The sequence below is a fragment of the Nannospalax galili genome, unplaced genomic scaffold, assembly GCF_000622305.1.
Source record: "Nannospalax galili isolate Female #2095 unplaced genomic scaffold, S.galili_v1.0 scaffold44, whole genome shotgun sequence".
Classification (NCBI taxonomy): domain Eukaryota; kingdom Metazoa; phylum Chordata; class Mammalia; order Rodentia; family Spalacidae; genus Nannospalax; species Nannospalax galili.
The window spans coordinates 2,917,456-2,940,700 of NW_008355789.1; the positions used below are offsets into that span (position 1 = coordinate 2,917,456).

The 23,245-nt window shown below is 42.9% G+C and overlaps 1 protein-coding gene and 1 non-coding gene across 3 annotated transcripts; both read right to left on the reverse strand.

Moving 5' to 3' along the window:
• Positions 1-384: 384 nt before the first annotated feature.
• Positions 385-11,995, reverse strand: Eif4g2 (eukaryotic translation initiation factor 4 gamma 2). Of its 2 annotated transcripts, XM_029556328.1 has the most exons (22): positions 11,669-11,912; positions 10,520-10,646; positions 10,248-10,313; positions 9,585-9,725; positions 8,970-9,072; positions 8,259-8,390; positions 8,104-8,170; positions 7,740-7,891; positions 7,290-7,400; positions 7,048-7,131; positions 6,738-6,836; positions 6,378-6,516; positions 6,130-6,290; positions 5,673-5,786; positions 4,918-5,043; positions 4,680-4,784; positions 4,378-4,593; positions 4,037-4,295; positions 3,043-3,247; positions 2,723-2,934; positions 2,508-2,629; positions 385-1,213 (listed from the first exon to the last, which is right to left on the reverse strand). In XM_029556328.1, exons 8-22 carry the CDS (start codon positions 7,821-7,823, stop codon positions 1,148-1,150), a joined length of 2,103 nt encoding a protein of 700 aa, XP_029412188.1. In that variant the 5' UTR covers positions 7,824-7,891; positions 8,104-8,170; positions 8,259-8,390; positions 8,970-9,072; positions 9,585-9,725; positions 10,248-10,313; positions 10,520-10,646; positions 11,669-11,912; the 3' UTR covers positions 385-1,147. The 2 variants fall into 2 exon arrangements, with proteins under 2 accessions (XP_029412188.1, XP_029412189.1); XM_029556329.1 differs by lacking the exon at positions 5,673-5,786 and having other exon boundaries at positions 11,669-11,995.
• On the reverse strand, positions 5,488-5,621 carry LOC115067746. Its single transcript, XR_003847112.1, has one exon. It is a non-coding gene; the product is annotated as a small nucleolar RNA SNORD97 (small nucleolar RNA).
• Positions 11,996-23,245: the final 11,250 nt, after the last annotated feature.

The following is a 23,245-nucleotide window of genomic DNA, read 5'->3' on the forward strand; positions in this document are numbered from 1 at the left end:
CTGGGTTTTCTTAAAAAAAAAAAAAAAATCAAACAGGAGTTTTTCCATAGGAGCACAGGACAGTTACCAGAAATGGCCATTATGCTTAGAGGTCACCATCTACCTCAACAAAAGAATCATCAGTTATTTTTGTAAACATGTACAGCAATGTTCCTCCAAATCCACAAGTCATTGATTTTGTCTTGGGACTATCTAAAAATTTTTTATATTAGTTAGATTCTAGAAAAATGACAAGAAATTAATAATTTTCAATCTTGTCTAAAAAGGAAATTTAGATTATGAATTCTTAGGTTCCAAAGTTCTTGAACTAGAGTCCATATCTCAAAACAAAATTACTAATTCTCCATACTTTGAAGGCACTATCCGAAGTCATGCACAACTACATCAAGTATCACAATGTTTATTGATAGATACAAGTATATAAAATCAGGGCATGAACATGACTTGATAAATTAAGTAGACTTAATTTCAATACTATAGTAAGAGGGACCAATTCAAATTCTCACCATTTGTTTCACACCCACAAAAACCACTTCAAGGGCATTTAACGATCTCTCAAAACTGATCAGTTTTGTGCAAGTAAACCATGTTTCTTTTAAAAAGACTTGTGCACTTGCCCAGGCTCAAGGATATTAAAATCTAGCACATAAAGCCCATTACTAGAGGTAGAAATACAGGCAATATACTATTACGGCAACAACCATCAATTACAGTTAAGAATTTTTCTGTAACAACCAAATGGATAATCAAATATTGCAACAACTCAAGTATTACTGAGCAAAGTGCATCTCTACAGTATTCAGTGTTGCTATTCATTTTCTAACTTAAAACAGCCTATGGTAACTGGCAGCAAAGAAGGTCCTTGCAATAGACTGCCTCTGCTTGAGAACTTATGATGTAATTATTGCATGCTGCTAATATACTATCTAAACATTAAAGATACTCCTAAAATATTTGATGGTAGACTATGATTAAGACATTACACTACAAAAAAACCTTATGCAGAAGGAAACCCTTACTGACGTGCTTCTGCTTTAAATATTGTGAAAAACATTACAGCGGAATGAATTTTCGCAGTGGTTAGGTCAAATGCAGTTACATCATAGCAACAGTATGTTTTGCACAATTTAAGGCTTTGGCTGGTTCTTTAGTCAGCTTCTTCCTCTGATTCTTCTTCTTCAGCAGTTTCTAGCCAGGTTAGCCACTGATTCACCTGTAAATTAGTTTGTAATAATGAATGAGGATAAAACCAGAAACTCATCCCAAGAGACTTCAAAGTGTTAGTCTCCACACAAACTTGGAACAGCTGAAAAGACCATTCATAAATTAGTCTTTGGTCCTCATGTTTGCATGGTAAGGGCTTTATCACCTACTGAACCATCTCTGTAGCCTCTAGCTCCCCCACTTTTGAGACACCCAGATTAAATAGCCCAGGCTGGCCTGGAACTATGTAGCCAAGGACTTTTAAACTCTTGGTCTTCTCCACCCGCAAGTGGTGGGATTATAGGAATTGATCATCATACATGGCTTCAATCAGCCTTAAATTTCAGTTTGACACTGCTCCAATAACCTTGCAAAACTACTGTCTAGGACAACTCCTCTAAACCCAAATGTTATCTGCGTATGTTCTAAAGAATGGATGTCAGGGGCTAGAGAGATGGCTCAGCAGTTAAGAACACTGGTTGTTTTTGCAGAAGACCCAGGTTCAAATCCCAACACCCACATGGTAGCTAACAACTGTCTGTAACTCCATTTCCAGGGGGTCCAACAGCCTCTTCTGTCTTCTGCGGGCACTGCATGACATGGGTGCACTTAACTACATGCAGGTAATACATGAATACACATAAAATAAAAAAAATATATATTAAAAAAAAGAGTATCAAAGGGATGGAGAGATGGGCATTTGGTTAAGAGCACTGGCTGCTCTTGCAGAGGACCTGAGTTTGTTTTCCAACACCCCATGGTAGCTAAAAACCATCACTTAACTTCAGTTCAGGGGATTCAGTGAGTGCCCTTTTCTGGCCTCTGGGGGCACTGCATACATACACATGCAGGAAAACCACTCAAATATTTTTAAGAAGTTGAACAGCACACCAGAATTACTTCATCAGATTCTCTAGGGGTAGGACTAGGGCTAAATACTGTAGGAATAATCCTCACAAAGCTAGCCTACAACCCTTAGAAGCTGTAACCAGGGTTTCCTTAAAGCCTAGTTCCCTTGAAAATTAGAATTGCCTGGATTGTGTGCCATACACCTACTAAGGCTGAAAACCCCCTTTAGACTCCTAGAGGGAACTAAATCTTGCCGGGCTATTAATAAGAGCTATCTCCTAACTTCACCTCCCTTTACCAACTGCTTATTTAGCCACAGCTTCTAACAGTGCAGAATGACATGGATAAAGAAACTACGACTATCTTGGGGCTGTATTTCAAATGAAAGAGGGCCATTTAAATACTAACAATTGAAGAAAAATAATCACAAAGTAAAATCTTTAGAAAACATTTACCTGGAACAAAGCCTTGCCTTTTCCTGGAAACTCTTGGGTTATATCTTCTTTCCAAGCCAAGAAAGCTTCCTCTTCGATAATTTCCATGTCATAGAAGTGAACAAAAAAGCGAAGTAACATGCCTTTAGAAATAAAAAGTATGCAATCCTGTTAAGTGTGCTGTTCCATTTACAAGACTGTCCCTTGCCTCGTACTCCTGACGCCAGCTGACTCACCTTTTGGAAAGTTGCTGTTGTAACAGTGCACCTGCAGAGCATACAGGGCACTAACCTGTAGATCCACATGATCATGAAGGAATTTCTGCATCACTGGCTTGAAAGAAAGCAGCAGTTGTTTTTCCTGCTCTAACTGTTCTTTGGAAGGAGCAGAGGAAGAATCTGTTTCATCGCTGGGTGGGCTTACTTCATTAGAAATATACTGTAAGAAGCTGAACAAACAGGGAGGCCTTGTTACAAACCAGTTTTCTGCCTCAAGACAAACTCTTGGGCCTCTGCTCTGTAGATTCCCCTCCCCGCCATCAGACTACTCATCTTACCTGGTCATTAAGATGTTCACAAATCCTTTATCTACATGAAGTTTGGGAGAGATATTATCTTTAATCCATTTGTATATAGTCTGAGGGGATGGATCCAACTTAATTTGCTTTAATAGTTCCTTTTCCAACTTTAGGAGTGGGAATAAGAAACTCAGTCCCTTTCCTTCCAGAATCTCCAACATGCGATCCTTATTCTGATCAATTTCTGCAAGACAAGGTCATCTGTATTGATTAGTTCACTTTATCCACATGGCCTATAGGAAAAAATTTGAGTTTTACAAATGATTTTATAGTGCCTAAGACTCAATATAAAATAAAAACCAAACTAGGAAAGGAAGTCTGGACTACCTGGGTCAAATAAAGCGGTTAGGACATGCTGGGTGTGGTGGTGCACACCTTTAATCCTAGCCCTGGGGAGGCAGAGGCAGAGGCAGGCGGATTTCTGTGAGTTCCAGGCCAGCTAGGGCTGCTGGGAGACCCTGTCTCAAAAAGACAGAAAGAGCTGGGTGTGGTGGCACACGCCTTTAATCCCAGAAATCGAGAGGCAGGTGGACCTCTGTGAATTCAAGGCCAGCCTGGTCTACATAGTGAGTTCCAGGACAGTTGGGGCTGTGAATCTTTTTCTCAAAAAAAAAAAAAAAAAAAAAAAAAAAAAAAAAAAAAAAGACATGGTTAGCTCACAATCTCTTAAGGTCTCCCCAATGACAATACTTACTATAAGCAAGTTATCTAAATAATATATAAATCCACTCAAGGAGGACTAGAGATGGGTGAGTGGTTAAGAGCACTGGCTGCTCTTACAGAGGACCCAGGAGACCCAGGCTTGGTTCCCAGCACCCATATGGAAGCAAGCACAATCTCCAACTACTTCCAGGGGATCCAATGCCCTCTTCTGGCCTCCATGGGCACTGCACACATGGGGACATTTACAGGTAGCCAAAACACAAACCCATTTAAGGTAGTTAAGATTTAGTATTAAACAGCAATCTCTTACCTGGTAGCATTTTCTGCATATTGACTTTGCTTTGTTGAAAAAGTTCAGTTAACCATTCTCGATCTTGTAATTTAGCTAATTGTTGAAGACAAAGTAAGAAGAGTGGGAAATGGGTGCCACTCTCCAGTGGTTGAGCTAGCTCTGAAATGCTCACTAGCTCTGAAATAATGGCACGAGCTGCAAACTGTGCTAGGTATGATTTCACCAAGGGGATGTCAACCTCCAGTTTGGGGCACTGGTCCAAAACATTCAAGAAAGCCTAGGGAAGAACATTCAACAATAGTTTATTAGCTTCCAATGTGAGTGGAGTTTTTAATCATATAATCAGTAGAATGTTCTACCTGCATGAAGTTGTCACTTGTGGCTATCCCTTCCTGTTTGAGTGAGCTGATCAAAGAGCTTGCTTTTTCTTTATCTTCATCGCTTCTATCTAGTGACAGGATGATCACTTTGCTTAACATCTCAGGAAGAAAGTGCTTCGGAGCTCTCATCTCTCTTACACCACTGATGGCCTCACTTGCATTTCCACTGTTCAGATATTCAGTCACAACAGTTTCCTGAGGGGAGCACAATCCACATTCCAATTCCAGTGTTTTTCATCTCTCAAATGTATTCTAAAACTATGGAACTATTTGAAACTTACAGTTAGTTTAAGTAGCTCTTCCTTTGATGGTGGTGGCTTTTTGCTAGTCTTGGCAGGCTTTTCCTGGATAAGTGGTGGATTAGTTTTAAGACCAAGTTGAGGTGTCTAAAAAACAAGCAACATGACAGTCAAATTAAAAGGAAGCAAAACTACAACCACCACACAAAGCAGAGTGAAGGGAACACTGAGTGTTCAAGTATCTTCAGAAAACGCAGGGAAATGGTGCCACGGTCCGTACCTGTCCCAGAGGTGGTGTTTGAGTGCGTGGTGGTTGTGCACTAGGAGGAATCATAGTTATCTGGGGCTGAAGCTTTGGCACTTGATTTTTATTCATTAGGAACGACTGAGCAGGCCTCAAACTAATCTACAATCAAAAATCCACACACAAGTTAACAATAGATCAGGCAAATATTAAACACTTCTGAAATACAATTCTTTTTTTTTTTTTTTCGGTCTTTTTTAGAAAGGGTCTCCCTGTAGCCTTAGCTGTCCTTGAACTCACAAAGATCTGCCTGCCTCTGCCTCCCAAGTGCTGGGACTACAGGCCGGGCCTTGAAATACAATTCTTAAAAACTAAGTTACTTCATGTCAAGTAACAAATTCAACTTCTGTCCAAAACAAATTCCAATGAGTAAGTTAGACTGTAACAAACCTTAATTTGTACAATTCTCCTAGTAGTCAGCATAAAATATTCATGTAAACCCCTAATATCTTTACATTTCAATCAAAATCACTTTTATACTTAAATCACAAACAACATCTTGGTATTTCTCTCATGCTAACTAGTAGGTTTACTCAAGAGACAGACCTGCCCTCATATCTCATAATCTTCGCTCATAGGACGCTGGACAGTCAAAGAAAGAGAAAGAAGTATAGGAAAGAGAGAAAAAGGAAGAGCGCCAGCTTAAGTCCTCTTCGCGTCTTTTTATAATCATCGGGCAGCATGTCTCTGAACTGACAAACCACTGTATACAAATAACGAAGTCAATGTACCTCATCTGCATTAAGCTGTCCTTTCTTAGAAAACCGAGGTGGCATATCCTTCGACTGTCCTTGAAGCTGGGATAAGAGTCCCTGACTCTGGTTATGGTAGAGCTGGCTTAGCCCCTATTTCAGAAAGGGAGAGATAAAGTCTAGATAAAAGGGTTGTCCACAAATTATAGTAATCAAGTACGCCAAGGGGATGAGGCAAGTGATAAAGCAAGCATAACTTAACTGCCCAGAAAGATGAAACAAAGAACAACAATCTAACCTGTCATTTAAAGGGACATGATTTTACTACTTTTCTAATCTTAATAAACATTTTACTCAATTTGAAACAACTGTTAGATATAAATTTGGTTGAGGAAAAAAATACACCTAAAACAGCTTCATTAAAAAAAAAAAAAAAAAAAAAAAAGACAAAAGTCCCCTATTACAGGACCTAAAGCTTGTTCATCTAATGTCTTACCTGGCTTTTCATAAACTTGCCCCCCATCTCTCCAAACTGCGATTGTGTGGGAGGCATGATGTGTCCCCCATGGCCATTGAAGAGCTGATTTGAACGATGACGTCCCATAGTGGGTGAAAATCTATCCTGTATAACTCCTGGACCAGTACCAATTCCACTACCTTAAAATACAGACAAATCTTAGAATTTCACTAAAATTTTAAACTCTTCATAGTTTACTACTGAAACGCTGCTTTATTCAGAATTACCTGGCATTTGTCCAAACATATCAGCAAGTCCTCCAAGTGGGTCCCTATCCATTTTCATCCTGGGTGGCATGAAGGGTCCCTCCAGAAAGAAGTCATTTCTTCCTTGAGCCATAGGAGCAGGAATAAACACCCCTAGATCCTTTGGAAACACAGTGAATAAGCACTTTTTTGCCTGTAGACACTATGCTACTTAATCATACTGGGGGAAATCTGCTATTTAAGGTTCTGTAAGTAACCTCTGAAAACAGGAATAAGCACTAAATATTTTAAACTCCATCAGTAAGATGAGATCATTTTGTTTTCTGGAGTCAAGGAGGGAAGGGACTGTGCTGCTACAATACAAGGAAAAAGCTTTCTTACTTTCACTGCATCTTGACGGATTTGATTGATCGTCTTTGGTCCATTGTCAAGAAAAGCCTTGCGAGGAACCCAATGGTGTTCTCGCAACTCTACGGTATCCTGCAATTTAAAAAGTACAGATTTTAACACTTCTATACAACAATACAAGCTTACTGAAAACATGTTTAAAATCTGGTGGCATAAGCCTTTTAATCTCAGCACTTGGGAGACAGGTTGATGTTTGGGAGAACGAAGCCAACCTGGTCTTCTACACAGCTTTAGGCCAGCTGGGGCTACAAGGAGACTGTCTCAAAACAACAACAAAACTTACCTGCAGCAGGAAACGAATCCTTGCTGGCAATTCCTTACTTAGCATTAAGGAACACATTCTGGCAAAGTACTGATCCATTAAGGACTGATAAAAAGATAAGAAATAATTAGAAGAACTAAAGTGAATGTGTACTATTTCATGTTTTTCAGATTTCCATAATATAAATGAAGGTATAACTATAGCAATCCTCCAACCCATAACACACATCACCCTTACACTGTTCTCATCAAAAACATACACACCTTGGCTCGTTCATGGTCTAATCTAGGCCCCACTGTCCTCATTATCTGACAGAGGCACTCCAAATCCTCTCCCATATCTTTGAGTTGGACTCTCTTCTTCTTTTCCAAAAGCTATCACAAGAACAAAGTGTCAAACGGTTAAAAAATCTTTAGTTATTCTATAGTTTAGGCAATGCTTTCTCCTTGGTTTGAGCTTACTCATTTATCATTCCTATAGTATCTAAGACAGTGCTTTTCCACTGGTTGTCGAAGAAATCCCTCTAAAAACCCAGGCAATCAGTTTTACTTCTACTTTGCAAATTACACTATTATAATTTCCTAAGTTTCTCTGCTACCTAAATCTAGTCATGCATTCTCTCAGGCAATACAAAGCAATTAATTCATTTTCCCCAAATAAGGATGCTCTCATGAACTGCCTCAATCTAGTCCACCATTTCTATTTATACTTACTGTTTTGATGCACTTATGAAGGATAGATTCATGAATAAGATCAAGCTTGCCAAGTTCTCCAATGAATTTGATGTTCCCCAACATCTTGATCTTAGCAATGGCTCTCTGTTCCTCCTCCTCTGGGAGGAGGGGATTTTCACGTTTATCATAGACTGAGGGAGAGGAAGTAAACAGAATTAAGTCAGCACTTGGACTTAAGTTGAAAATACACTGGAGCTGGAAAAATGGGTAAAGGCCCGACAACCCGAGTTTGATTCCCTGGGACTCATATGGGGGGAAGCTGTCCTCTGACCACATGCATGCCATGGTGTGCATTTTTAAAAATTAAGAAAAAAAAAGTTAGCAAAAAAATCTAAATTATTACCATCAACATTTCTGGTTCGGTTTTCAAATTCATCTTGCAATTTGGAAATCAAGAGGCGTCTGAATGTCTGTTTGAAAACAAAAGATATTGTGGGCTTTGTAATAAAAAAAATCTTCCAAATCAATTTTAAAAGAAGTCAACAAACTACCACTTACTGTGCTTTGCTTCTGTCCTGGTTGACCCTCTGCGGCTGGGCCATCAAAGTTTGGTGCATCTTCTGCCAATCGCAGACATAGCTGAGCATACAGTGAGCTATACTTTGGCTCTTCTAGGGCTTTGTCCACAATCTACAGATAATGTCATTAAAAAGGAGAACCTGAGCTGGGTTGGGCAGACCACAAATCTAGACTCCCCTGAATTGGAAACTGAAAAGAGCCGTATGTTTCTTAATAATTTTTTTAGTTTTAATCTTAAAATTCATGACAAATTTCTCTTTGCCTCAATGAATTTGGATAGTACCTCTGGAAAAAATTTAAAATTCTTACACTGTACCAAAATGTCCAGCTAAACAGATCTCATGTAAGTCATTACCTCGCCTCCCCAGTAAGAAATGGAACTATAATAAACCATTAAGACACTGGTGGGTTGGGATGCTAGAATCTTTTATCAACTATCCTTAACTCCAGTTCCAAAGGAATCCAAAGCCCTCTTCTGATCTCCTGGGCATTATACAACATGGGTACACTCACATACATGCAGGCAATACACTCATACACATAAAAATTAAAAATGGTTCTGTTTTTGTTTTAATCAGCATCATTTACTCAATCATCTATAACTAAGCCCAGACCTCAGGACTTAACGCAATAAAGGGTAAAATACAACTTGAGTTTGCTGTGTATTTCCCTCCCCCTGTTTAAACTTACCAGCAGTATGACCCCTTTAAGGATGAGTTTAGACTCTACACCCACATTGAGGAGCTCAAGGCATAGCTTGTCAAACTTTTCAGGAGTAAGCTTATTTAGTATGCTGGGGGAGAAAAAACACATTTCAAATGTGAGCTAACAAAATTTTGAGCTGAAAAATAGCATTTAAATTCTGCCTTTCCTCTACTTGTTCCCTAAACAGAGAAAGAAGTGTTCTTTTTCATCCAACTAAATAGATACTGAAATGAACTTCTCAGAGTTAGACCAAGATATATGTGATTGGATTCATGCTTCCCTGCTGTTTGACAAGAAACCTTTCTCAAAGCCCAGAGCACAAGGGCCTCATTATCAGGAATTGACCACAAGCTAGGATGGCTATATTACCCATTTCACTGGGTGACACACCAGGCCAACATGGAAATGCTAACATAACAAGCTTGTGGGTTGTAAACAAAGAACCCCTGCTGCCAAATACCAACGGGCTACTTAACTTCAGTGTAAGAGAATTCTTTTATAAAACTGTCAACATTAAGTCACTACAATACATTCTGTGACATGAGTGAACCTTGCCTTGTGAGGAGTATACCATACTTAGTAACAGAGCTTGAAACTTACCCTCTTACTTTCCTGAAGATTGCATCATGTCGTTCTTTTTCATTTGCGGAGTTGTTTGCTGCGGAGTTGTCATCTCGTCTAGTGCTTCGTGCAGGAATCCATTTCTGAGCGTTTTGCCCTGGGGTTTTCCCCAGGAACTCGCTGATTTAATAAAACATCAATAAGCGGCTTATGATTAAGAAAACCTAAAACACAGCATTCACCCATAATCAAATGCTATGCTACCCACAACTTTGCTAAACAGAGAAAAAACAAACCCAAACAACTTAGACTTTAACTTTTCCCACAACAAAGCAAGCTGAGAAATTTTGTTTTTCAAACAGCACCAGAATCACTCATGAGGCTTCTTAAGCAGGCTGGTGTGCCCATTCCCAGTTTCTGTTTTCATAAGCCTATTATAGTACCCAAGAATTTACAACACTTCTGGTACATATATATTCCAAGGTGAAGCAAGGCTGCTGGCCCACCTTGAGAATCAATACTAAAATGTCTGGGCCATGCCATTTAGAATACCAGCAAGCAGAAACCAAGAAAAATAGGAAATAGTTTAGGACTATCAAGTCACATTAGGATTACTCATGTCTTTTCCTAGAATTACTCTAGTAGATGGGAAAAGTCAACCAAATCTAGATAAAAGTTACTGTCTTCACACGTTTACTGTACCTGTTGCCAGCAGTCTTGGGATAGTGCTGAGGTGCACCCCTACTTCCTCCTCCGCCCGAAGAAGCACTATTGAAAAGAAATTTTTACTCTATGAAGCATGCCTGATACAAAAACACGTTCCACTGATGGAAACTGACTTTGGGGGCTTCTGCACTTAAAAGAATGCCAATCACAGGCTCCAGAAAATTATAGAACCACAGCACATTAAGTGGATCTGGTAGTGCCTTAGTTTTAGGGCTGGCCTTTTGAAAACAATCCAATGACCCACACACCTGAAACGAGAAGCACCCCCTTCTGCAATCGCACTCTCCACTTTGGCGGCTTGACAACGAAGAATCTTCAAAAGAATAATATTAATGGATGGGTTGGGGAGGGGAGGGGATGGTAGAAATGAAAAGCCTGGAAAGAGAAAAAAACACCAATAAACCTTCATTCGCTTGTAAACGTTTTACAGTTGGTGAACTTTCACTGCATTGCAGTCCTCAGAAGATTAAACGAGACCGTCCTCGGGCACAGACGGACAGGGAAATTTGGTTTGGCCACGTGGAATCCCTGACTGTTCAAGAATGCAAAGAGCGGTCTTGACAGAGAACCAAGAGCCTCTGGAACCACCGTCCGTCTAAACTCCACGGGCGCTCACTACCCGCACGGGTGGCGATCCGTGGGGTCAGTAATGTGCGGCCCGGCGGTAGGGCCCGTGGCCTCCCTGCCCGGAGTTCCGCAGCTTCCGCGCCGTCCCTCCTTCACCCCTTCCCCCAGGACGCTCCGGGAAGTCACCGGAAGGCCGAGGCAACATGGCAGCGACACCTCCGCCCGCTCCCCGGGAACAAAAGAGCAGCGGTTCCTCCTCCCCCAGCCCATCAGGACGGGCTTCCGACGGGCGGCGGGCATAGCCCGGGCCGGGAGGAGGCGCTCCCGCCGGCCGGCCGGCCTTTGTTCTCCCCAGGAAGCCGGCAGCCCGCCCGCAGCCCCCACGAGAACCTGAATCCCGGGCGCCTCGCCGGCCAGGCCCCGAGCGGACTGGGCCCCGCTCCCCACCTCCCCCGAGCCGGGCAGCCCGCCGGCAGGGCCCGCACACCTCCTCCCCGCCTGGAGGCCGGACTCCGGACTCGTCCGCCTCGCTGGTCCCGCGCCAACGGCTGGGTCCCGTCGCGGACCGCGTCTCTCACGCCGCGGCGCGGGCCCCGCCACGCTCGCACGCCGTCCTCGCGCCCCGCCCGGGCCCAAGCTACAGGCCGCCCGCCCCTCGGTGCGCACAGGGCAGGCGTGCAGGAGCAGCGGTGCCCGCTGGGCCGAGGGAAGCCTGGCAAGAGCCGCCCCGCCCGGCTCCGCCTGCGGCCGCCATTTTGTACCACTCGACAAGAAGTGGCCAGGGCGGCCGCCATCTTAGAGCTCCGCTCGGCGACGGCGACTCTACTCACCTTCACCGAGAACTCAGCAGCTGCCGCCGCAGCCGCCTGCTCAGGATCCGGTAGTCGGGGACGGGGAAGGGAAGGGGAAGGGGAACGGAAAACAAAAAGGGGGAGGGAAGGGGAAGGAAGGAGTCGGGGCGGCTCGAGACGCTCAGCTCAGAGCGGTCGCGCCTGCAGCCAGCACCTGGTACTCGCCGCCACCTCCATAGAGCTCCGGCTCGCTGCTGGCGCTGAGGCGTGTCTGAAGCCGAACTTATCACTCCAGGGCGGCCGACCCACCAGAGCCGCCCCGAATGGCTCCTTCTCCACCCAATCAGCAGCCGGGCTTCCGTCCGCCCCCAATCCGCGCAGGGCGACGGGGAGGAGCCGGCGGGCAAGCTCGGTTGCGGCGCAGCCAGCCGCAGTGCGCAAAGCCATATTCGCGAAGGTGCCGGCCGGCCGCTGGCGTAGGGCGATGGGCTGCGCTGTGGGCGGCTTGCGTAGCTCCGGCCCGAGGCTGCGTCGGCGGTCGGCCCGGCCTCCCGGCCTGGCTCTTTGTTTCCAGCCACCTTTCCCGGCCCCTGGGCTCCGGAAGCCGGGGCGGAGCGCCCCTTCGCGTCCCTCAGCCCACCCGAGTGCGCTCGCGGCCCGGTCTCGGGGCTGCGTGAGGCCCGATTCCGGCCTTACAGACCTACGGTCGGAGCCAAGTAGAGCTGAGGGCCGTGCGGCCATGCGGAAGAGCGCGGAGTGGCCTGCGTCTGCGAGGTCCAGGACGAGATAAAGGGAGGGTTGCCGCCTCTGCCCAGGCCGGTGGGCTCCGAGCTGTGCCCGGAAGATGCAGGCTGACGGGGGGTGTCCGCAGAGCGCGGGCTTTGGGGGTGGGGGGACTGTCCTTACGTGCCAGACGCCTGGTTTTTTTTTTTTCTGTTTTCTAAGTGAAAGATGGACAGCATTGCTTCCGTTTTATGCAAGGGCCATCTAGGAATAGTCCTTTCAAAGATAGCAGGTCAACGATGTAGACCTAGGTAGTATTTAAAAGATGGGCACATTCCACTGTTCACCACATTTTAGCTTTACAAAAATGGAGTCATGTTTGCATGCATTTAAGCCGAAAAGTCCCCTTCTCCATGTTGAGATTACAGTTCTTGGTAGAATACGTGACCGAACTAAAGCACGTGTGTGTTAGCAGTCAAGGCTTGGAATGCCCAAGAGCAGGATTTTCAAAGACCCGAACTTGGGATGTCATGTCTTGGTGTTGAAAGCACCTAGCCTTTGCACTCTCCTCAACGTTTAAATCTGATAATAGGTGTGTGGCTCTGAAGGTTTCTAACACAATTCCAGCACCCTTAGATCTTTCCCATAGAAAGGTTATTTCCACTTTTATTATATTACAATTAAGGCTATTAAATAAAATTCACTTCAATTTCTATAAAACTTTATTTTTGGAGTTACATGTAAAAAAATAAGACTGACTTTGGGAGGGGCGATTTTTGTTTCAAATACAAGAGATTTCTTTTTGGTTTTTGAGACAGGGTCTCCCGGTAGCCCCAGCAGACCTGGAACTCACTATGTAGATCAAACTGGCCTTGAACTCACAGAGATCCACCTGCCTGTGCCTCCCGACTGCTGGGATTAAAGGTGTGTGCCACCACACCTGGAGAGATTTCATTTTGTATGCTTTGTGCAGTGCTTTAGTTTGTCAAGTAAGAAATATACAATGCTCTGGGGGTGGTGGCACACACCTTTAGTCCCAGTGTTTGGGAGGCAGAGGCAGGTGGATCTCTGTGAGTTTGAGGCCAGCCTGGTCTACATAGTGAGTTCTACATGGTGGAGGGAGAAAATCAACTCAAATGTTGTCCTCTGACCTATATACAACACCCATATTTTTTTTTAAAGATTTATTCGGAAGCAGCTGGGTGTGGTGGTGCAGACCTTTAATCCCAGCACTGAGCACTTGGGACACAGAGGCAGGGGCTCTCTGTGAGTTTGAGACCAGTCCTGGAACTACATAAGGAGTTCCAGGCCAGCTGGGGCTACAGGGAGACCCTATCTCAAACAAACCAAAAGAAAAAAAAAAAATTTATTCAGTCTTTCATTCAAACTTTGCTAATTATGAAACTGTGCTATGGGCTTTGCAGGTATTGCAGGCATGTGAGGAGCTTGGGTGACAGGGAATAACCCAAGGTAGGACAGGAAAAATAAGGAGATTTTATATATATACATATATATATATATATGTATATATATAAAATAAGATATTTAAAATAGTTACTTTTCAGTAAGAGATGATAAGCAGTTTTGAAATTTCAATCACATCTTTGATATATGAAAATGCAAATAATTGAATTTAGCTTTTACTCGTAGAAGATTGACTTGTAAATATAACCAAGGCTATACTCCTGTTCGGTTCTGTAAGTCTGAAAACCGTTAAGAGTCTTGACTTGTTAACATGTACTTTCATAGTGTTTTAACTAATCATGTCAAATGTTGGTTGTTTGGGGCTTTTTTGAGGGTCTCACTATGTAACCCAGGCTGGCCTCAAACTTTTCATCCTCCCACCTTGGCCTCCTAAATGCTGGTATTTGAACTTCAGGTGCTTTCACCCCCACACCTCCCTGGTTGTTACTCTAGCACACACTATACACACTGTCCCTGAAGTGTCTGTTGTCCTCTCTGCTTAAGGATTTCCTAATTATGGATCTTAAACCCAGATCTCTCACTTTAAATACAATTCTGAATTTTCAACAGCTTATTGATCAGAGAAGCAAATTTGTAGCCTTATTTAGTGTGGGCCACACAGTAAACAATTGACATGACACTGAAATATTAGGCAATTTGGGGGGGGGGTCTTTTTTGAGACAGGGTCTCTCTGTAGCTTCAGCTGGCCTGGAACTCGCTATGTAGACCAGGCTGGCCTGGAACTCACAAAGGTCTGCCTGCCTCCGTTTCCCGAGTGCTAGGATTAAAGGCGTGTGCCACCATACCTGGCTAGAAGATTTTGGTTTCTATCTTTTCTTTAAAAATCTTAAAAGATGTCTCTGAAATTTCCATAGGGCAACATCCACGTATAGCTGAATAGCAACTGCCCCTTCGAGATGTTTTCTCTTGGGGATGAGGATGTAGTTTAGTAGTACAGCACTGCTCGCTCCGAGTTCATTCTCATCGGCAGACACAGACAGACAGACAGACACCCACACCCATTCCTGAGGTTCCAGGTTTATTCTCAGCAGCACACCAGACAAGTGTACACACAACACATAGGAGGGAAGGAGAGAGAGAGAGAGAGAGAGAGAGAAAGAAAGAGACTGTGATTCTTTGTAGTCCAGTCTGACTTGATGTACCCATTTGTGTTGGTCTCTAGCCTTCATGCCAATTTTCTGTTTTGAATTAACAGATTAGTACATAACTGATCATCTTCCTATTATAAGGAAAAGATGCCAGATCAGTTGTGTTCAAATATCTTGCAAGTTACTCTTTTCTGATTTTGAATCTGCAAATGGAATAATTTGTAGAGCTGTTGTAAGAGTTAAGTGAGATTATATATGTAAAGGACAGCATAGATTGACATAGTAATGGTAGTTACTATAAGTTATGGTTTGAATCTGAATTTTCCCTCATAAGTTCGTGCTTTGAGAGTTTGTTCTCTGGCTGGTATCACTTAAGGCTGAAGAGCTTTTGGAGGCTGGCCTGACTAGTGGAGGTACATCTGTAGGGGCTTTGGAGTGGTGCACCTACCCTGGGTGCTGGCCTAGCTTTTTTGTGCTCCCTCATCTGCAGCTGCACCTCTCACTCCCACTGCTTTGGACAGAGCCATTCTTGCTACTGTGCCTTCCCTACCGTGATGGACTGAAGTCTCTCCGAAATTGTGAGCCAAGATAAATCTATCCTCTCTTCAGTTGATCCTGTTATTTTTGTCACAGCAATGAGAAAACACAGAGATGTCATGAGCCTATGGGGTCAGGCAGACTGCTGTGGTTCGAAAATGGCATGGCGTGTCCCCCACAGGCTTATGCATTCGAACACTTGGTCCCAGCTGTTGGCTCTGTTTTGGGAGTTGTAGAACCTTTGGGACATAGGGCCTAGCAGTTGGAAGTAGGTCATTTGAGGGGTGCCTTAAAGTTTATTACGGACTCTGGTTCTGGTCTAGCTTTCTGTGCTTCCTGTCTATGCTATGTGCTTGTACCACCATAAACTCTGTCATGCCTTTCCTACCGTGAGGGCTGAAATTTTGTTTTTTAAAGTTTTGTTATTGATCGTGTGTGTGTGTGTGTGTGTGTGTGTGTGTGTATCTATGTGTAGATATGTGCATGCGAGTGCAGGTACCCACTAAGGCCAGAGGTGTTGGATCCCTGTGGAGCTAGAATGACAGGCAGTTGTGAGCCTCCCTATGTAGGTGCTGGGAACTGAACTTTGGTCCTCTGCAAGAGCAGTAGGCACTCTTAACCACTGAGCCATCCCTCCAGCCTCATGAAACTTTCCTAAAACTATGAACAAAACCAAACCTTTCCTCAAGTTGCTTCTGTCATGTATTTTGTCACAGCAAGGAGAACATATACCATATATCAATAATTTTGATTAAAAAACTGTTTCACAATTTAGCTTTGCAAAGCATCCCACTGTACTATGCTAGAAACTTGATCTGATATTTTGCTTTTCTTTTTGATCCTGATTAATACTCAATCAGTTCCTGAGTCCTGGTGTTATTTCCCTCTAAACGTTTCTTGTATTCATCTTTTTCAAACCTAGGTGTAATTGCATGCATGCTTATCAGGCTTTAGTAAGTTTTCCCAAAGTACGGAAAATTGTGGTTGTTTCTGTAGTCCTTTCCATCTAGGCTGTATATTCACGTTAGTCCTCCTTAAAACCCTTTTCTTCAGCCGTCATTATCCGGTTATGTGTCCTAGTGCTTTGCTATTATCCACATTTGTGGATTTCAACCTTGACTGCACAACAGAATCACCTGACTATCTCAATATCTCAACATCCAGGTTGTATCCAAGACTAGATAATTCTGAATCTGTGGGAGTGGAATCCAGACATCAATAGTATTTAAAGCCTTCGATATAGTTCCAATGCGCAGTCCAGGTTTAGCAACCACTATAGCAGATGGTACTATTATAAAAAAATGACATTTGCAGTTGAAGAAAACCTTAGGAAAGGAAACTGCCTTCTAGAAATGATGAGTGACTTCTCCCAAGCAGGAAAACAGGCATTAGAACTCAGGAATTTTAGGTCACATCCTATTGCCTAGCTTTTTAAAAAAAATATATTTTTAAAAATTTATTTTTATTTTATGTGTATATGTGTATTGCCTGCAGGTAGGTAAGTGCACCGCGTGCAATGCCCACGGAGGACAGAAGCGGCTGTGGATCCCCTGGAATTGGAGTTACAGACAGTTGTTAGCTGCCATGTGGGTGCTGGGATTCAAACCCAGGTCTTCTGTAAGAACAGTCAGAGTTCTTAACTGCTGAGCCATATCTCCAGCCCCTTGCCTATTTTTTAAGTCCTTTGTATTCCAGACTTACCCTGCCTCTTCTTCTGACCTTATGTTTCACCACTCCCAGAAATCCTGCCATCTCTCAGTCTCTCAGGGAACCAGTTAGACAGGTATTGCTATCCTTAAAAATTCGCCCTTGCTTGGGCTGGTGAGATGGCTCAGTGAATAAAGGTGCTTGCCCCCAAGTCTGATGATTTGAGTTTAATCCCCAGGACCCACATGGTAGAAGAGAACCAACTTCTGCAAGTTGCTGACCTCCACAGCTCACTGTGACATGCATCCCTTCTCCTGCACCCAAAATAATGTAATAAGATATTTCACTCCTACACCTCACTGCCTACGTTGGAGCCATTGACATTTAGTCCCTCTGCAGTTTCACTTCTGAAACACAGACATGAGTATCAAAACCTCGTTAGCTCTCTTCTAACCTAATAATCTCTGAATTTCTTTTCTTAGTTTGGCATAAAGGACTTTTGTAATCTGGTTTCAGACTACTTCCCTCTTTGTAGGTACGCCCCTCCTTCACCTCTGTCATTAACCCCAATCTAGTGCCGTGGTACTCACATTTTTGCTCCATTATGTTCTGTATGATGAAAATTTAGTGGTTTTGTCCATTTGGAAGAAAAATAAAGTGAATTATTTAATATACTAATGGCTAAGTAAGGAGCTTAAGTATAATTCATTTCAAGGGGCTTACAATGTAGACAGAGATAAATATACCAGTTATCAACAGGGGCAAGCAAGGGTGAAATCAATGCTAAATTGAACAGCCAAGAAAAAATTCTGCAAGATTTTATAGAGGAGTAATAGAAGATGAAGCTATGGGCATCCTTCCTTGAGGACCAGAGAGTGATGCCTTGGTGTTTGACTACATAGGTAAAAGAGTTCTTGAACATATCCGAACTCTGTTCTGTTTTGTTTAATAACTTTTAATTGATGTGTGGGCTGTTTTAGGGAAATTAACCTTGTGTAGAATGAATTGAAAGGCAGATGTGGAAATGAAGCCAGTTAGAAGGTTGTACATTATTTTATGAGGCTAATTTTTTGCTTCCAAAATTATAAGGTTCCTGAGATATACTTCTCTTGCATTACTAGTAGAGGTTATTTTGGCATATGAAGAGTGTATCACTTGTTGCTTTAACAAAATACCTGAGAAAAGCAACTTGGGGTTTATTTTAGCTCACAGTTTGAAGGTGTAGCCCATCATGGTGGGTCATCAGGGCAACAGAAGCTTGAGGCTGCTCACATTGCATCCCGTCAGGGAGCAGAGAGATGGATGCTGGTGCTCAGCTCACTTTCCCCTTTTATTCAGTCTGGGACTTCAGCCCAAGGGACAGAGCCACCCACTTCAGGGTGAGTCCTTCCTCTTCTGGTAAACCATTTTAGAAACACCCTCATAGACACACCCAAAAATGTGTTTCCATGGTAATTGCAAAGCCAGTCAAGTTGGCAGTAAAAATTAAACCATAACACAGGAGCTAAGAAAATATTTGCACATATTCTCCTGCTGCCCTTTGTTCACTTTCCTAGGGTTTTGTCCTCCTTCACTGGCTCCTTCACCAATTCTGTAGTCTCTGCTGAGTTCTGTTTGACCTCCACGTGTTAGAGTGCCCCAATGATTTAGTCTAGGATTTCTTAAGATTATTTATTTTATGATTTTACATCCCACTTATGTAATCATGATTTCCAAATTCATATATTTCTGATCCCTGTACCCCTGCATACAAGTTACAGATGTTAAATCATCTATGTTGAAATGCCTACTGAGTTTTCCATTTTGAAATTAATAAAGATTTTAAATCTAGCATGTTTGGAATAATTTTTCTTCCATTGTTCACCGTTTGCCGGTTACTAAGGTCAAAGATCTATGAATCACTAATTCTTTTGTCTTTCATCATCCATATCTGATCCATCAAAAGTTCTCCTGGCTCTCTCTTCAAAATATGTTTAAAATCGGCTCACTTATCTTGACCTGTATTACTGTCATCTTAATATAACCACTATCTCTAGCCTGGATTCCTACAGTAATCTAGAACTGTCTCAACTTCATCTCTTGTTCTCCAGCACTATCTCTACCTAGACGGTAGTCGTGTTATAAAATGTAAATCTGGAGTCGAGAGATGGCTCAGCAGTTAAGAACACTGGCTGCTTTTGCAGAGGACCTGGGTTCAGTTTCCAGCACCAGCATGGTGGCTAACAACCATCCATAATGCCAGTTCCAGGGTCTGGTATCCTCCTCTTCTGACCTCCGAGGGCATTGCATGACACGGGTGCACTTATATAAGTGCAAGCAATACACTCATACACATAAAATAATAAAATTATATGTATATATATAAAATTAAGGAAAGACCATTGTAATAAAGATAAAAAACAATAGATATAGGAGCTGGAGAGATGGCTTTTCGGTTAAGAGCACTGGCACTTCCAGAAGACCCAGGTTCAATTCCCAGGACCCACATGGCAGCTAACAACCATCCATAACTCCAGTTCCAGGGGATCCAACACCCTTTTCTGGCCTCTTCAGGCTTTGCGCAACATGGGTACACATATATACACACAGGAAAAATACTCATACACATTTTTTTTGGTCTTTTTGAGACAGGGTCTCCCTGTAGCCCCAGCTGAACTGGAACTCACTATGTAGACCAGGCTAGCCTCGCACTTACAGAGATCCGCCTGCCTCTGCCTCCCCAGTGCTGGGATTAAAGACATGTGCCACCAAGCCTGGCCTACAATTTTTTAATATTTTTTAAAAATATTTTTTATTTTGTTTTATGTATATGTGTGTATTGCCTACATGAAGGTAAGTGCACCCATGTCGTGCAGTGCCCACAGAGGACAGAAAAGGCTGTTGGATGCCCTGGAACTAGAGTTATGGACAGTTCTTAGCTGGCATGTTGGTGCTAGGATTCGAACATGGGTCTTCTGCAGGAACAACCAGTGTTCTTAACTGCTGAACCATGTCTCCAGCCCCATAACTTAAAAAAAAAAAAGATATAGACAGCAATTTTTTCCAATAATTTTTTCATCTGTAAAATGAAAATAAGAAATTCTTGTGGGCTGCACTTGTAGCTCAGTGGTAGAGCACATGTCTAGCATGTTTGAGACCTTGAGTTCGACTTAAGCACCTAAATTTTTTTTTCTTCTGCATATATAAGTATTCTTCAGGGCTGGAGATGTGACCCAGCAGATAAAAGTGCTTCCCACCAAGTCTGATGATCTGAATTCAATCCCTGGGAACCACATGGTGGAACAAGAGAACCAACTACTTCAGGATTTCATCTGACACACACACAAACACACCACACGCACACGTACACACACCACACACATACACACCACACACATACACACGCACACACATGCACACGCACACACATGCACATACGCACGCACACACATACATACACCACATACACCACACACATACACACACGCACACACCACACCACGCACACACATACACACCACATGCACATACACACCACACACATACACACACCACACACACGCACACGCAAATACGCGCACACGCACACACACTGATTTTAAAAAAAAGTTCTAAATATAAACGAACATTTTATAAATTTTATCTATCATCTCTCTATATATGGAAAAGACACAGGTCTTTAGTGCGTACTTTCTGTCCTCCAAAGCGTAATAAATACTTGGTTTATTGAATTTCTGGATTGCACTTCCATAACCTGTGTTTTCTAAAGCACTGTCCTTTACCTGTATTGTTTCAGCCTTCTTCCTCATTATTGTTACATATACTCTGTGTCTTCCTTTGATAAATATCGATTTAGGTCCTTTACAGGATATTCAGTGAAAGGGACAAGAAACAGTGGGAGTTGGGAGGGGGAGTGGAGGAATGGAAATGATGTAAATACAGTACTCACGAATGAAATTCTCAAAATAATAAAGTTACATTTGTACAAAATAAAAAAGACATACAGATGGTCAATAGGTAATATATTAAAATGCTCAGAATCGCTGTTAGGGGATTGCACATTTAAAACACAAATGAAATATATTAATCATTACCTGCTAAAATGCCCATTATAACTGTTGGAGAGGATATGGAGAAAAGGGTAACCTTATGTTCTTGTTGGTCAGAATGCAACTTAGTTTGGTTATTAGGGAAAACAGATTCGAGGTTCCTCAAAACATGAACGACCATATGATGCAGCATTTCACTACTGGGTATGTACACAAAGGAAATAAATAGTATGTTCAAGAGACAGTTGCATTCCCATGTTTACTGCAGCATTATCTCACATAGCCAAGATATGAAATCAATAGTTAAATGAACAGAATGTGTGATGTGATATATGTGATGTGTGTGTGTGTGCCTGCGTGTGTGTGTGTTTTCCTGAACTCTTCCTTGTTGCCAGCCTGCTGATCTACCCTACTTGGTGTTGGACTCACCAAGCTTCCACATTCAAGTGAACCAATTCCTTAATCAATCCCCACCCCCATCTCTTCACATAGACCAAACACATACTTTAGTGGTTCTGTTTCTCAGGAGAGTTCTACTACAGAAGTTGTCTTACAAAAACTGGAATTAAACTCATTCTCTCAATTTCTTTGGAACAGCAATAGTTAATTTTAAAAGCTAGTAATTAAAAAAATTTATTATTTTTATTTCATGTGTATGAGTGTATTGCTTGTGTATGAATGTATGCCTGCATGTATGTGAGTGCATCTATGTCGTGCAATGCCGTGGAGGTCAAAAGAAGGCTCCGGATTCCCCTGGAACTGGAGTTAAGGATGGTTCATAGTCACCATGTAGGTGCTGGGAATTGAACCTGGGTCCTCTGCAAGAGTAGTCAGTGCTCTTAACCGCTGAGCCATCTCTCCAGCCCAAAAGCTAGTAATTTTAAAAGATTCCCTAGCTGGATGTTATGTCTCATGCTTGTAATCCCAGCACTTGGAGGGCAGAGGCAGGAGGATCAGGGGTTCAAGGCTAGTCCAGAATACATAGTAATACATAGTAAGTGTGAGGTCAGCCTGGGCTACACCAGACCTTATCCTTAAAAAATAATGAAAAAAAAAAAAGGCCGGGCATGGTGGAACATTCCTTTAATCCCAGCACTTGGGAGGCAGAGGCAGGCAGATCTCTGTGAGTTCAAGGCCAGCTGGGGCTACAGGGAAACCCTGTCTCAAAAAAGACCAAAAAAAAAAAAAAAAAAAAAAAAAAAAAAAGAAAGAAAATGTAGTACATATTCACAGTAGAATTATTTTTAATAAAGACAAATGAAATTGTATTATTCTTAGGAAAATGGATGGAATTGGAAAATATATTGAGGTGATCTAGGTTTAGAAAGACATTAAATTCTTTTGCTTTTGTGCAGATTCTAGCTTCTAAGTTTTATAGATGAGTGTTTATGTGGGAGTGAGTACATGTGGAAGACAGGAAGCTGGGACAGGACTGTGAGACGGGATAAAGGCTTCAAGGAGGAGGGATGGTAGAACACATGTCCTATGAAGGTTGAGGGGGGCTACTGGGAATACGAAATTTTAAAGGGGATGGGGGAGGTCAACCAAAACTAAGGCTGTATGAAAAGCCATTTAAAAAACGCTGCTACTTTGTAAGATAATCTAAAAAAAAAAAAAGTTTGCATGGAGGTACTCTGTGTGGGTGGATAAAGCTGCTCCCAGAAGCCACAAGTTAAAAGAAACAAATGTCGCTCTGCTTCCCTGGGCCTGCAGGACCCGCAGGCCTCTCTCCCACAGGCAGGCTTCTCTCTCTGGGGTAAGTCGATTGGGCCCTCCGTGCCTTGACTCCCACAGCCTCATTCACCCTCCCATCTCCCCTGTGGGTCTCTCCTCCTAGCCTGGGTCCTGTCCCATTCCTTGTCTTGGCGCCCCAGACACCTGGGGAACCACCACTGCTTTTTCCTGATCCTTTGCATTCAGAGTAACTCAGTTCCTTCTCGCGTCCCTAGGGGCGCTCTGGGCCTGGCTCTGCCCTCACCTCCGTCTGCCTCCCTGGGCCTGCACAACCCGCCAGCCTCTTTCCTGGACGCCAGGGCTGACCTTTCCTCTTCCTGGTCCTTTGCATCCAGACCAACCCAGCTCCTCAGTGCAGTCCCCAGGGGCCCTTG